The 13230-nt window shown below is 50.1% G+C and overlaps 1 protein-coding gene across 3 annotated transcripts; it reads right to left on the reverse strand.

Annotated features, from left to right (window-relative positions):
• Window positions 1-373: 373 nt before the first annotated feature.
• NR2F2 (nuclear receptor subfamily 2 group F member 2) lies at window positions 374-12422 on the reverse strand. 3 transcript variants are annotated; one of them, XM_075713949.1, is made up of 3 exons: window positions 12380-12422; window positions 3767-4294; window positions 374-648 (listed from the first exon to the last, which is right to left on the reverse strand). In XM_075713949.1, the coding sequence occupies exons 1-3, from the start codon at window positions 12420-12422 to the stop codon at window positions 374-376; spliced, it is 846 nt and encodes a 281-aa protein (XP_075570064.1). The 3 variants fall into 3 exon arrangements, with proteins under 3 accessions (XP_075570064.1, XP_009479790.2, XP_075570063.1); XM_009481515.2 differs by lacking the exon at window positions 12380-12422 and adding an exon at window positions 6180-6609; XM_075713948.1 differs by lacking the exon at window positions 12380-12422 and adding an exon at window positions 6180-6609 and having other exon boundaries at window positions 3767-4315.
• Between the last annotated feature and the right edge of the window lie 808 nt (window positions 12423-13230).

The following is a 13230-nucleotide window of genomic DNA, read 5'->3' on the forward strand; positions in this document are numbered from 1 at the left end:
AAAAAAGAAAAAGCCCACTATCGTTTCTTTTCTTCTTCTTTCTCTTTTTTCTTTCTTTCTTTTTTCTTTCTCTCTTTTTTATTTTTTACAAAAAATGATAAGTAGCAAGTTTTTTTTTCTGAACGACACGGGAGTTTTTAATGCATTCTGTAAAAGTTCATTTGACAGTCTCTTTTTTTAATTCACAGTCCATTAATTTTTTCCTGTCTTCTCTTAGCAAACTTGTAACATCCTTTTACATCCTTTCTTAGCAGAAGGAAATTTAAGAAACAACCAGAACCCAAATGTCATTTGCTTTCCTTTCACTCTCTTTCATCTCCCTTCTCAATTTTTAATTTTTTTTTTAAAATTTTTTTTTCCTCTCTCGAATATTTTATTGAATGGACATATAAGGCCAGTTAAAACTGCTGCCAGACAGTAACATATCCCTGATTAGGGTTTCTATGGGGGTTTTACCTACCAAACGGACGAAAAACAATTGCTCTATGACAGAAGAGGAGACAGTGCGAAGGGAGGGGAGACGTAGTAATAGCTTCCCGAATCGTGTTGGCTGGTTGGGATACTGGCTCCTAACATACTCTTCCAAAGCACACTGTGACTTCTCCTGTAAACTTTCAACATGGGCTACATCAGAGAGACCACAGGCATCTAGAAGAAAGTGTATTAAAAAAAAAAAAAAAAAGAAAGAAAGAAAAGAAAAAAAGAAAACAATCATCAGATTAAAAAAGTTGTGGTTTTGGTTTTTTTTTTTTTTAATTTTTAATTTGATCTCTTTTTTTTTGTTGTTATTGCTAGAATTAAGCGTATAGCTCGTGCGCCATCACCTCGCCCCCCCAGGGTTTAAGTAGGTTTTACCAAAAGGGACAAGCTCCCTCTCTTTCTCTGTGTGTGTGTGTGTGTTTGTATTTCGCTCTCTTCTGGAGGGTCTCCTTTAGGATCGAGAATCTCCAGGATTCGAGCTTTCTGATGGCACGACAGACCTCAGGGGCTGACAAGGAGGTGCTGGCCAAGCGTAATTTCGTATATCTATATTTTTAGGGGGAAAGGCTGGGGGGGCGGGGAAGGCTTGAGTCGAAAGCGGGGAAAGGGAGCCACTATTTCTCCCCCCCCCCCCCCCCCGCCTTTGGAAAATAATTGGGGAGAGCCTAACCATGTCATGAGAAGGAACACTAATAACAGTGATAGAAATCCTAATAATAATAAAAAAACTGGCCCAGCCAAAGATAATGGCGCCCCGGATCCAGCAACAGATTCTCCCCCAAAGAAGACAACGCGTTTTTCTTCAGTCTTTGAAACTGATTTAAGTGGCCCTTTAAAACTGATCTTGTCAGTTTAGCCTATTCAGAGGCAGCCATGCAAACTGTGATCTCTCTGTTCATTTGAGCTGTTTCTTTTCCCCCCTCTTTTCTTTTCTCTTTCTTTCTTCCCCCCCCTCCACTCCCCCCTCTTTTTTTTCCTCTTCTTCTTCTTTTTAAACCTAAAGGCCCTTACAAGAAGAAAACTCCCTGATAGGGTCTGGACATTTTTTTTTCTTTTTTTTCCTGATACGCTAAAATACAATAAGTTCCCTTTAAATCAGAGACGTCTGTGCTGAAAGAGCACAGGTTGTGACCTGACCTCCCTGTGGCTTTCCTAGGCACAGGGCTAACACATGCATATTCTGCGAGTCATTAGAACCCAGATTTTTTTTCTTCTTCCCCCCCCCCCCCCCCCTCAAAAGAGGCTGCAGCAAACATTATATGCATCTACGTGCGTCTGCTTTACATCAGGGAGCGTTATTGGGGTGCTGCAGAAGCTGCGTGCATCACCCTATTTTTTTGCATGCGGCTATCTTCCCCAGAATCAGATAACAAGAAACGTTTATCTAGTTGGGAGGCAATTTACACGCCAGGCCTCACATTTTGAAAATAGTAGTAAATTAAACAGTTACGACAGGATCGGACGATTGTTTTCTCAGAAGGCTAAAAAAAAAAAAAAAAAAAAAAAAAAAAAAGTGATTTGGGAGAAAAGGCAGGATTGGAAATAAACTCCTCGGTGTGGGTGTGAGCTGGCCAGGGGCTGGGGAGGGATGTGAGCGTGTGTGGGATCCTCGCTGAGCTTTTGAGCGAGGGAGAGGAAAATGCATCCTAGAAAACGATAGAAAAATAAAATAAGCCCCCCACTTCCCACTCGGGATCCCTGTCTCCCTGTGGCTAGATGCGCCCTCCTCATTGATCACCTTAGGACTTTAGCACAAGTAATTTGGGGAGGGGGGGGGGAGGAGAAAAAAAAAAAGAGAGAAGTTTTTAATGTGTAAAGCAATAATATATAAAAGGAAGTTTAGGTCACGACCCAGAACCTGGACAAAGTCCAGAAAATGACTTCGTTCCCCAGACCCCCTTTAACACAACAAGGAACGGATTGTGAGCCCTTCTTTTCCCACATAAACTACATTTTTTTCCTGTTTCCTGATATCAGGCTTTAAAAAACTCCGATGAGTAATTATTTTACAGGTCCTGCTTCCATTCATATGTTTATCGCGTGACCACTTTCCCAAGCTTTCAAATGAGTTACAGAAGAAATATATGTATTTTTAAACTTAATCCCAAAACTTCTAGGGCTCCAGCCCATTGGATTGCCGATGCAGCCTTAAAGTTAGCAATCTGAGATAACGTATTGCACAAATTAGCGAGCAGATTTTTTTTTTCCCCCTCAAAAAAAAAAAAAAAAATTTAGCCTCCAGAGTTAATATCAGGTTTATTACTCACCCAGGTTAAACTCTAGTGCAAGCTAATTAGATTTCACAACGCACTCAATTATTGCTTTATAACTCATGCACTACTTCTAGGCAGCAAAAGTTGACACATATTTTTCCCCCCCTCTCTTTGATTATCTAAGAAACACCTCGAGGTCTTTTCCTCGGGAGAGGCATGGTTGTGCCACCCCGGAATTACACTGCGGAGCGGCAGCTTCAGTCTCCTCTTACTTTTTCATACTATCCCTGTCTACTTATGGTAATGATCTTTTCGCACCCGCTACTCGCTTTGGACTATGCAGTTCCTGCTGGGTACAAATGCAAACTTTTCCCCTTAGCTTAAATGACACAGAACTGCTCACTGCCACATTCTGTTTAAATCAGAGACAGCTCTTTGGAAAGTTGATTTATTTTATTTTATGGGATGGCAGGGAACATATTTTAAACTCAGCTTTGCGCATTTAACTTTTTTTTTTTTAATTCAATTTTTAATCCTGCAGGGCTTTTTTCCCTTCCTGGCTGCCCATAAAACGATCCTCTTTTTAAAGTGGTTTCACTGATAGGACGACTTGTATTTAACAACATCAAACAGATTTTGCTGCTGTTCGGATGCGTGTCATTAAATGCAACAACCCAGAGCTATACTGTTAAATAAAATATTATTTTCAATGGGAAAAGCACAGTCTCTCGTGGCGAATGAGTGCCTCTCCCCGAGCCCCCTCTTCCCCCATCCCCAGCATTATTCAACTAGGGTTGGGGTGTGTTTTGGTTGTCTCTTTTTTGGGGGGGGGGGGTGTTTTATTGAATTTTTTTTTTTTTTTCATTTTGCGCTCCCTGGAAGATGGGATGCTCAGATGCGAGGCCCTGAAGGGGAGACCACAGGGCACCGTCTCCTAAAAGGAAAGAGACTGCGCTGGTTCTCGGGGGCCAGGGAGCGGTGATGGGGTGCAGGCAATAACACTTTGCAAGAGCAAACAGTTCTCAGGGGGGGCCGGGGGAAGGAAAAAGGAAGAGCAAAGAAACGCTGCCTACCTGAGGTGAAGAGGACTATGGCCTTTAAACAGCTATATTCTGCAGAGTCGACATGCAATGCTTTCAGTTTTTCTACTTGCTCTTGGAAGATTCGTATGTGGTCCATAAAGGCGACCACTCGGTCAGCAGACATTGGCGAAGCGTGGAGGCCAGCAGCTGCCAGGAGCGGAGCTACGTGGAGGGGCATGGAGCACTGGGCAGCGTTGAGGACAAATAACTCGCTCCAGGTCAGCCTCAGGAGGGCCACCTGGTCTGTGATCTGGAGGTCTGGGAAGAAGGGGATATTCCTGGCCCACTCCACCGCGCTGAAGAGCATCCTAGCTGCCAGTTCACAAATGTTCTCGATGCCCATGATGTTGTTGGGTTGCATGCACTGACTGCCAAAGCGGGAGGTGGGGTAGGGCTCTGCTCTCAGAAGAAGGGAGATATATCCGGATAGGTAGGAATGGCAGTTGAGAGGGTCCCCGTTTGTCAAGGCGAACTGACCATGAGTTGGCTGTGTGGGTGGCATTCTGCCCCTCTGGACCGCTGCAGTAAATAAAGAAGAAACTACAGCTATTAATATCTGAATTGCGACCATCGGTTCAAATACAGCCTGCTTTGTGTGCTTGTGCGTGTGTGTGTGACACCGCACCAGGTCAGCTTAAGGGGGAACATGCATTTTTTCCAGCCAGAGTTCAGCCCGTACCCGGTTTTAGGGCTCCGCAGTTCCCGGGTCAAGCAAAAGCAACAATAAAAGCTGAGCAACGCTGTCCGCTCGGCCGGGACTGCCTGAAGGAGCCCGAGCTCCTCACTTCCCAAAACACACCACAATTCAGTTATTCCTTCCCCCCACACACACCCCCCAGCTTCACTGCCACCCCTCCTTCAAGAGATGCAGGATGCGTCTTTGTGTGCCCGGCTATTTTTCTTCATTACACCTAAAACAGCTTATTGATTTGAGGCTGGGGGAATGGGATGGGGAGGGAGCGGGGGGGAGAGGGAAGAAACACTTCAGTTCAAAATCCCCGGCGCTGGTCCCGCACGCGTTTCTCGCCCCCCGAATATATTGTTGCTGCTGTTATTATAGCCTTACCCCCCCACCCCTCCCCTTCTAAAAAATGTCACAGGAGGCGAGATCACCCCACAACCTCCCCGGCAGGTCCCCCGGCGAGGCTGGGGGCATTATCCAAAGGCACCTTCCTCAGCTGCCCATGGAAAGTGGGCCTTTCATTTTGTTAATAAATTTACACGGTGACAGCGAGAGAAAAAGGAGCGAGAAAAAGGGCTCAGGAACAGAGAGACGGCAAGAAGGGAGAACGCCTAAAAATATACTTGATTTATATTTGTAATCGCCCGTATTACAAGGTTAGTTACTCTTGCAGAAACACAAAGAGAGGAGCCCAGCAAGTCCCAAGCCCCCTAACCCTTAACCTACATAGCAGCGTCCAGACACAGAGCACGCACTGGAAAACTGCAGGCTCACATTTCTCGTCTAATTTTATATCACAAAGACTCGACTTGCAGAGACCCGAGCACCCCACACTTACTTCTGGGCTGCTCCTTTCTTCCCCCCCCCCCCCCCCCCCCCCGTCCCTTCTACCCCCTCCTGCCTCTCCCGGAGGGACAAGAAAAAAAGAGGAAGAGGAGAAAAGTGAGAAAATAACAATCGGGAAAGGCAGGCACACGGCTATATATATATCTACACACACACACGCGCGCGCGGAGATGTGTGTGTGTATATATATTTTTAAAAGAGGAAAAATCCGGCTGGGAATCCACAGTGGAGTGCTGTAGAGCCTCGGTAGGGTGAGTCCCATTGTAATAGTAATTTGAACCGCCTGTGTAAAATTGCAATCTAAGGCAGGGTGCTGGGGGATATATATGTGCGTGTGTCCGTCCGTGCGTGTGCATCTCGTGAGGCTCCGAGTGTGTTTACACACCCGCACGGAGACAGCCAGGCACACCCGCTCCGAGCTGCCCGGGGGACGGGGGGTAAGGCTGAGCATGCAGGAGGAAACACGGAGGAAAAGTCACCACACGTCAGAATAATCATCTCGCTCCTAAGCAGCGTGAAACTAAAAATCCACTTCCAATAAACCTCCATCAGCAAAATCAAAACAAACACAAATCAATTACGAGTGCAGGAGAAAGCATGCAAGAGCCCCTGCCTCCCCTGCCCACCCTTCTCCAACACCTCTTTCTTTCATTACGAGAAAGTTTCTGTCTGTTTATTCCGGGGGGGTAGGAGGGAGGGGGAAAGGAAAGGTTCTGGTTGGGTTTGGGGTTTGGGGAGGGAGGTTAAAAATACTAAGAATTAAAAAAAAAAAAAAAAAACCAAACAAAAAACAACCACCAAAAACCAAAACAACCAAACCAACCCAAAACGCAGCGAGTGAAAAAAAAAATTGCAAAACAAATGAAATCCCAATACCTTCCCGTCTCATGCCAACTTTGAGGCATTTTTTGAGGCGGCAGTACTGACACTGATTGCGGTGGTGCTGGTCAATGGGACAGTTCCTGTTGGCACGACAAGTGTAGCTGAGATTCCTCCTTACACTCCGCTTGAAGAAACTCTTGCAACCCTCGCAGGTAAACTGGCCATAATGTTTGCCACTAGACTTGTCCCCACAAACCACACATTCAATGTGCTGCTGCTGCTGCTGCTTGTCTCCTTGGTTCTGCTGGCTTGGCGGGTTGGTCTGGGCTGGCGTACTGGGAGGGCCCCCGGGCCCCGGGGTCTGTGGGGTGTGCGGGGCCCCGGCCGGAGGTCCCTGCACCGGCGGGGCTTGCGAAGGCTGCGTTCCCTGAGCTCCGGGCACATCGTCCTGGGGGTCTCGCCACGCACCGACTACCATTGCCATATCTATTGGACACCGTTGCCAAACTTCCTGTTCCCCCTTTATTTTCAAAGTTTGTTTGCTTTGCTTTTCAGATCAGCTTTGCAGCAGTCTTTTTTTTTTTTTTTTCCCCCTCCCCTCTCTCTCTCTCTTTTCCCCCTCTCTCTTTTGTTGTTTTGCCCCCCCCCCCTTTTTTTTTTTTTTTTTTTTTTCAGGAGGGTCGGGGTGGGGGGGGATCTCCCGGTACCGGCGAAGGTGCAGAAAAGCACGGGGAGATGGAGGTGTGTGTGCGGGGGGGCGAGTTGCGAGTCGATTGTCTGGGCTCCAGGAGAGCAAAGTAAAGGGGTGGTGGGGGGTGGGGGAGAGAGGGAGAGAGAGAGAGAGAGAGAGGAGGAAAAAAAAAAAAAATCTCTTCAAAGATCTCCCTCTCTCTCTCTTAGAGCTGATCTGCAGCAGAGTAGTTGAAGGAGGAGAGGCGGGTGTCTGGGGGCCAGGTCCAGGGAAGCTCGCAGTCAGCCATTCAGGAAAGCCATCAAAATAAGAATGAATAAAAGGTTAAAGATTACACACACAGCGGAAAAAAAACACGCACAGCTGAGGAGACTTTTCTCGGCGCGGAGAGCGGACGGTCTCGCCGTAGTTTTTGGAAGTCCAGCTTGCAGCAGCAACATCAACTGCGATCGCTTTGTTTTTGTGGGCTTTTTTTTTTTTTTTTCCTCCTCTTTCCTCCTCTCTCTCTCTCTGCTCTGTCTCTCCTCCCTCCTTCGCTCGCTTTAATTCTTCCTCTCCGCCGCTCCGCCCGGGCGCTGCTCTCTTTCTCTCTCTCTCTCCCTCTTTTTGGCTCGGGGGTGGGGGGGCTGGCTGTTGGGCTTTTTTCCTCCTCCTCCTCCTCCTGGCTTTTTTTTTTTTTTATTATTATTAGTATTAGTATCGGTATTATTATTAATTATTATTATTGTGATTGTTTATTTGTTCCTCCTCTCCGTCCGCGCCGCGCCGCGCTCCGCTCTGCCCCGCTCCGCTCCGCTCCGCTCCGCCGCGTCCCCGCCGCCGCCGCCGCCGCTGCCGCCGCCGCTCCCGCTCCCGCCGCCGCCGCTCGGGTGCTGCCGCCGCCGCCGCCGCCGCTGCCGCCGCCGCCGCCGCGCTGCCTTATGCTGCTTCTGCCGCCTCGCAAGTGGGCTCTCGCCTCCGCGCCGCCGGTGCTCACGGCGCGGGCGGGGGGAGGGGGGCCGCGGGGCGGGGGGGAGGGAAGGAGTCAACTCGCCAGCGCAGCGCCCAGCCAGCCAGGATGATAAAAGAGGGGAGCGGGAGGAGGAGGAGGAGGAGGAGGAGGAGGAGGAGAGGAGGAGGAGGAGGAGGAGGAGGGAGAGAGGGAAGGATCATAACCCAGCGCGCAGCATCGCTCCTCAGCCGGGGGGGGGGGAGAGGGGAAAATCACCGCGGGGAGAGCGGGGGGGCGAGCGCCAGCCCTTCCCCCCCCCCCCCCAAAAAAAAAAAAAAAAAAAAAAAAAAAAGCAAAGCGGGGCCCCCCGGCGGCGGGGAGGGAGGGGCGGGGCGGGGCGCGCGCGCGGGCGGGCGGCGTGTGGGCCGAGTGGCGAGCGCGCTCCCCGCCGGCCGCTCGCCCCGCTGGCGGGAGAGTGAACTTTGACACGACTGCTGCAACTTAGCGCACGTTGCCATGGCGACCGCGCGCCTTATAAGGCAACCCGACCGGCGTTTGACTGGTCAAAAGCTCCCGCCCCGCCCCTCGGCCCTCATTGGGCCGCGACGCCCTGCGCGGCCTGCCATGGCCGCCGCCGCCGCCCGCGCGGTCCTAGAGCCAGGCGCCGCCCCGCCACCGGCGCCGCCGCCCCCCCCCCCCCCCGCACCCCCTCCCCGCGCACGCCGCTGCTTCGCCGGCTCCGCGCTCCGCTCGCTCGTTGCTCCGCGCCGTGCGCCCCCACCCCGCCGCTGGGGCGAGAGGTTAAGGAGAGCCCGGCGAGGGGAGCCGAGCGCCGCCGCCTCACCTGGGGCCGCCCGCCGGGGCACGGCCTCGGGGATCGTGGGTGGGTGGGGGGGACGGGGGACACACGGGCCGGGTGGAAAGCGGCAAATTGACGCTAAAGCGAGGTAAAACTCTACCGAATGCACCGAAACGGAGCCCCGCCGCCGCCTGGGGGAGGGGAGCGGCCGCCGCCGCCCCGTCAGGGGCAGGGCTGCGCAGGTACGCGGCTCCCGCCCGCCGGGGCTCCCGCCGCCGCCGGCCTGGCCCTCGCTGCCCCCGGCCCCGCTCCGCGCCCACCGCCGGCAGCGGGGGGCGGCGGCACCTGCGCCCCGGCCGCCCGCCCAGCCGCGGGGTGCGCAGCGGCCCCGGCCCCGGCGCTCCGGAGCGGCCGCTCGCACGGCCCCGGCCCCGGCCCCGCCGGGTAACGCGGCCCCGGCGGGTAACGGGGTCCCGGCGGGTAACGGGGCCCCGGCGGGTAACGCGGCCCCGCCGCTGCTCCCGAGCTCTCCGCCCCGTCCGGGCGCCCCCGCCGCCCCGGGAGCCGGCGGGCCGGGCGAGGGGCCCGCGGTGTCACGCAAGACCCCATCTCCCCCGTGCCCTGAGCACGGTGGGGGACAGCCCCGCAGCGCCGCTCCGCAGAGGGTGACACTCGTGTCTCTCCCCCCCACGGCACCGCTGTAACGCAGCTCCTCTCAACCCCTTCAACTTTATTTTGGGGGTTCGCGAGGTTTCTTTTTCCTTTTTTTTTTTTTTTTTTTTTTTTTTTTTTTTTGCACCACACGTACCCTGACACGGTAACACACCCCCCGTGCTAGGGTGGGAGCACCTAAACAGGTAACCGAGCTGGGTCTGCGGGGCCAGCTGCTTATCTCCCGCTGCATACGGCTACCGGGCAGCGGAACGGGGCTTGGCGTTCATCTCCTAGTGAAAATGGCCAAAAGACACTCCAACAGGCGAAAGGAGGGAGAAATAAAAAAGAAAACACGTTAAAATAGCCAGCTAAATGCCCGGCCGGCCAGCTGCTCCTCTGCAAACACACGCGTGTACGCCCGCTCGCATTTGAGCTCGTCCCCAAGCGCGGACGCGGGGACACAGACCTGTGCGCGGCTCTGCAAAGGATTAATCGCCCCTCACCTCCTCGCACGCGCTTTTTCATGTTGCCACATGCACACCCCCTTCTGCCGCAGAAATAATATATGTGGCTAAAGCCGCAGGTGCTGAGATGATTGGAAAGTTGTAAAAAGCACCCACACTTGACAATGTCCTGCTTAGAAACCTGGCGTGTTAAGACCCCACGGACGAAGATGTACGGCGGCTCAATTTCAAAGGCAAGGCTGCAGCGTTCCCATTGATCCTGACGGAGCAAACATAACCTTTCTCCCGAAACAGGGACCAGGAGGGACTGGAAAGACGGAAGAGGGGAAAGGAATCTTTCCCCCGTTAAAATGTGGGGGAGCTGCTTTATGATTTCTAAATAACCCAGAGCCGAGGAGGTCACCTTGCGGGTGGGGTGGGAGAAGGTGGGGGCTCAAAATGCAGAACAGCCACAGATTGTTGCTGATGTTGAATTTCCTGAGGAAAAAAAAAAAAAAAAACAAACCCAACCCACCAAAACAACACACCAACCCAACACCAACCTTTCCTGTCTCGAATGTGACAAAGTAAACAGGATTAATTCCCCATATGCAAAAACATTAGTGCCGTCTTAACAAACGCAGAAATCAGAAGAGAAAGCGGTTTTAACAGGACGCACAATATTAATAGTTTGAACGTATGATCGTAAAAATGAAAAGCCATTGATACACGCTTAAAAGCCGCCGTATACGCTGATTGCTCAAGCATTAATGAAGAATGCCCCAGATTAACTATTTGCTCTTCGAGGGATGCAGCAATATAACTATCTATTAGCACCATTAGATGCTTTGCTATTTATTTGAAAACACCCTGCGAGAGCGGTTGAGGCAGAACAGATGAATGTAAAAATGAACTGCAGCTAATTTCGCTAAATAATACTGGAAACCTGAGCGCCTCGCAAAGAAGAGGGAGATTCTCAACTGTCCTTCGCCGAGCCTAATGACAATAGAAATGCTCTGTTTTAAAAGTAAGACCGTATTGGTTTTCCAAATAAACAAACGCATCCCTCCTGCCATTTTACTGCAGATGCAAATTTATTTAATGTGAGGGAGTGGAAGGATTTATTTTGCTAAAATAGAGTTGGGGATAGAGCCGGTGTAAATCTTTAGGTTTTAAAAAAAGAGGGGGAAGAGGGGGAAGCTGCTTTCCTGGCAGAAAGCTGCCTAACAGTCCTCTAATTCTTTCTAGATTAAATCGCAATATGAATACAGCATCGAACAAATACCGAGTTTCGCTCTGAACTCAGTGGAAAGCAGTTACGTCTAACAGAATTCAATGAATTCCTCTTCTCCCTCAATGTAGTATGTGTGTGTTTTTTCTCTTCCACCACACTGAAGTTCCATGAATAGGGAAAGTGGCTCCTATTGTGTGCCTCTGAACTTCCAAGTCAATGCAATTTTTAACCACTGGCTTGTGGTACTTTGAAAATCACCAGGGGCTGTCAGAGTTGGGTCCTCTGAAAAATTTACAGTGCTAAATCAGAGCATATGCTGTGAGAGAGGAAAAAAAATTGCTTAAGATTGGAGCAAGTACAGTATCTGGCTGCCCCCTAGTGTAAGTCTCTTATCTGCCTAAAATTCAACTTTAAAAGAAAAGGATCTCTTAAAGGGAAACGACTTTTGGCTCACGTATGCATACGAGAATGAAACTTCTGTACATTTTAATCTGATTAATTCCTAAGGATTTAAAATTAATTGGCTTGGGCACTCCTAGACCGGACTATAAGGTTTCTGCGTCAGGGTTTCTGCGAGCGCTGTACCGAATAGGTATTTTTAAGGGATAGCGGTAAGGGATGGGGGGGGGGGGGGGGGGGGGATCCTGTTTTGTGATTTTTTTTTTTTTTAAACGAGGAACCGTGCCTCGCATGCTGTTGTCAGAGCAAAACACTTTTGCTGCTTAAAGTCAGATCTACGCCTTTTGCAATAATACTTAAAAAAAAAAAAAAAAAAAAAGGATAAATAATTGCCTTAAAGCCTCAGCCGAACTGCCAACCACACCTTCGGATGGTGAGTATATTCCAGCTTCTTTCCATTGTACTTGCTTACCAGAGAAGGGACCGGAGGGGGAGAGGGGATCTCAGCTCTATACCTTCACCACCGACCTCCTTTTTTTTTTTTTTTTTTTTTTTTCCTCCCCCCCCCCCCCCCCTTAAATAAATGCTGCCAGCTGCACACAGGCGACACAATTCCGTGCAGTTTAATACCTATCACTTAAGTTAAGAGTCTTGTCCTCCCCTCCCCACCCTCCCGAGCAGGTCAGTCCGCCGCTCCCCCCCGAGCAGCCTGAAACCCAGGCAGGGGCGGCTGCGCCCGGGCTCTGCCTCCTGGACGCTGCTTTGGAAATGACTTTGAGGCGCTTTGCCTCGCCTCGGACCTGGAAGCCGATTCCGGTCGTTGGGTTTGTTCGCTTGTTTGTTTGTTTGCTGCTTGCTTTATTTAGCTAAAGGACGTGCTAGCTGATGGTGCTGCAATTACACATACTTGGGTCTCCCCCCCTCCCCTCTTCCCCTCCTTAGAGCAACCCACGTAACCTTAGAAACGATCGTTTAAGACGTACGTTAGCTAACATTTGCTTTTTTGGATTTTTTGTTTTCCTTAAAAGAGAAACACAAGAATCACAACACATTGCCCGAAAAAAGTGTCAAAGAAGAAGGAAAAAAACTATAAGTAAACATACCAAAACCATATTTGCCTTGTTCAAGGTCCCAAATCGCTTGCATCTTCCTTTTTCTACCTCTCCTTTAGTTTGGCAGGTGAAACAAACAAACAAAAAAAAAATAATCAGACCGCTGTTTGCCCCCCAGAAAGATGTGCGTTGGGTAATTAAAGAGAAGTCTCCTTCTTGGTGTTTATCTAAGCGATTGTGCAAACTGATAAAAAAAAAAAGTAAAAAAAAAAAAAAGTAAAGTTACAGCCTTCAGGGGAAAAAAAAAGGAGGCAAGGTGAAGGGAATAGATTTCCCACAACCTAAAGGGAAGTGCTTTCGATGTATTATTAGCGATCAGCCTTGGGAGAGAGGAAAAAAAAAAAAATCCTGAACACACTCTAACTTTACACAGACAAGATTTCAGGGGGGGCTTTGTACATAGCTGCTTAGGAATGTGCGCCTCGCCTTTAAGAAAAAATCCCCAAGCCCAAGGTAGGAGATGTCTTTGAGTGATCCTTGTCTCTCATTTCATTCCTTAGAAGGAAGAGCGTCTCGCTACACCTTGTTTGGAGCTGGAAAGGCGAGACTTAAAAAAAAAAAAAAAAAGAAAAGAAAAAATATTCACAACCCACCCTTCCAATTGGGGAGAAAAAAAAAAAAAAAAAAAAGAGAGGGAAATCTCCTAACTTAATGACTGTGGGGGTAGGATGGATGCGACCGATTTCAGCCCCCCCCCCCCCCCCCCCCGCTTTCCCACCTCCCCCCTCCCCGGCAGGGGGAAAAAAAAAAAGAAAAAAAAAAAAAAGCCAACCGCAAACAACTACAGGCTGAACTATCAACACATGCACCGAAGGGGAAAAAATATATAGTGTCCTGTGTAG

Source organism: Pelecanus crispus, chromosome 7 (assembly GCF_030463565.1).
Source record: "Pelecanus crispus isolate bPelCri1 chromosome 7, bPelCri1.pri, whole genome shotgun sequence".
Classification (NCBI taxonomy): Eukaryota; Metazoa; Chordata; class Aves; order Pelecaniformes; family Pelecanidae; genus Pelecanus; species Pelecanus crispus.

Bases quoted from the DNA above. Each gene is read 5' to 3' on its own strand.
- NR2F2 (XM_075713948.1), bottom strand. From the start codon at position 6,609: ATGGCAATGGTAGTCGGTGCGTGGCGAGACCCCCAGGACGATGTGCCC. The intron at 4,316-6,179 runs GTATTGGGATTT...TAATAGCTGTAG, and splicing joins AGTTGGCATGAGACGGGAAG to TTTCTTCTTTATTTACTGCA. The intron at 649-3,766 runs GTAGGCAGCGTT...ACTTTCTTCTAG, and splicing joins CATAGTCCTCTTCACCTCAG to ATGCCTGTGGTCTCTCTGAT.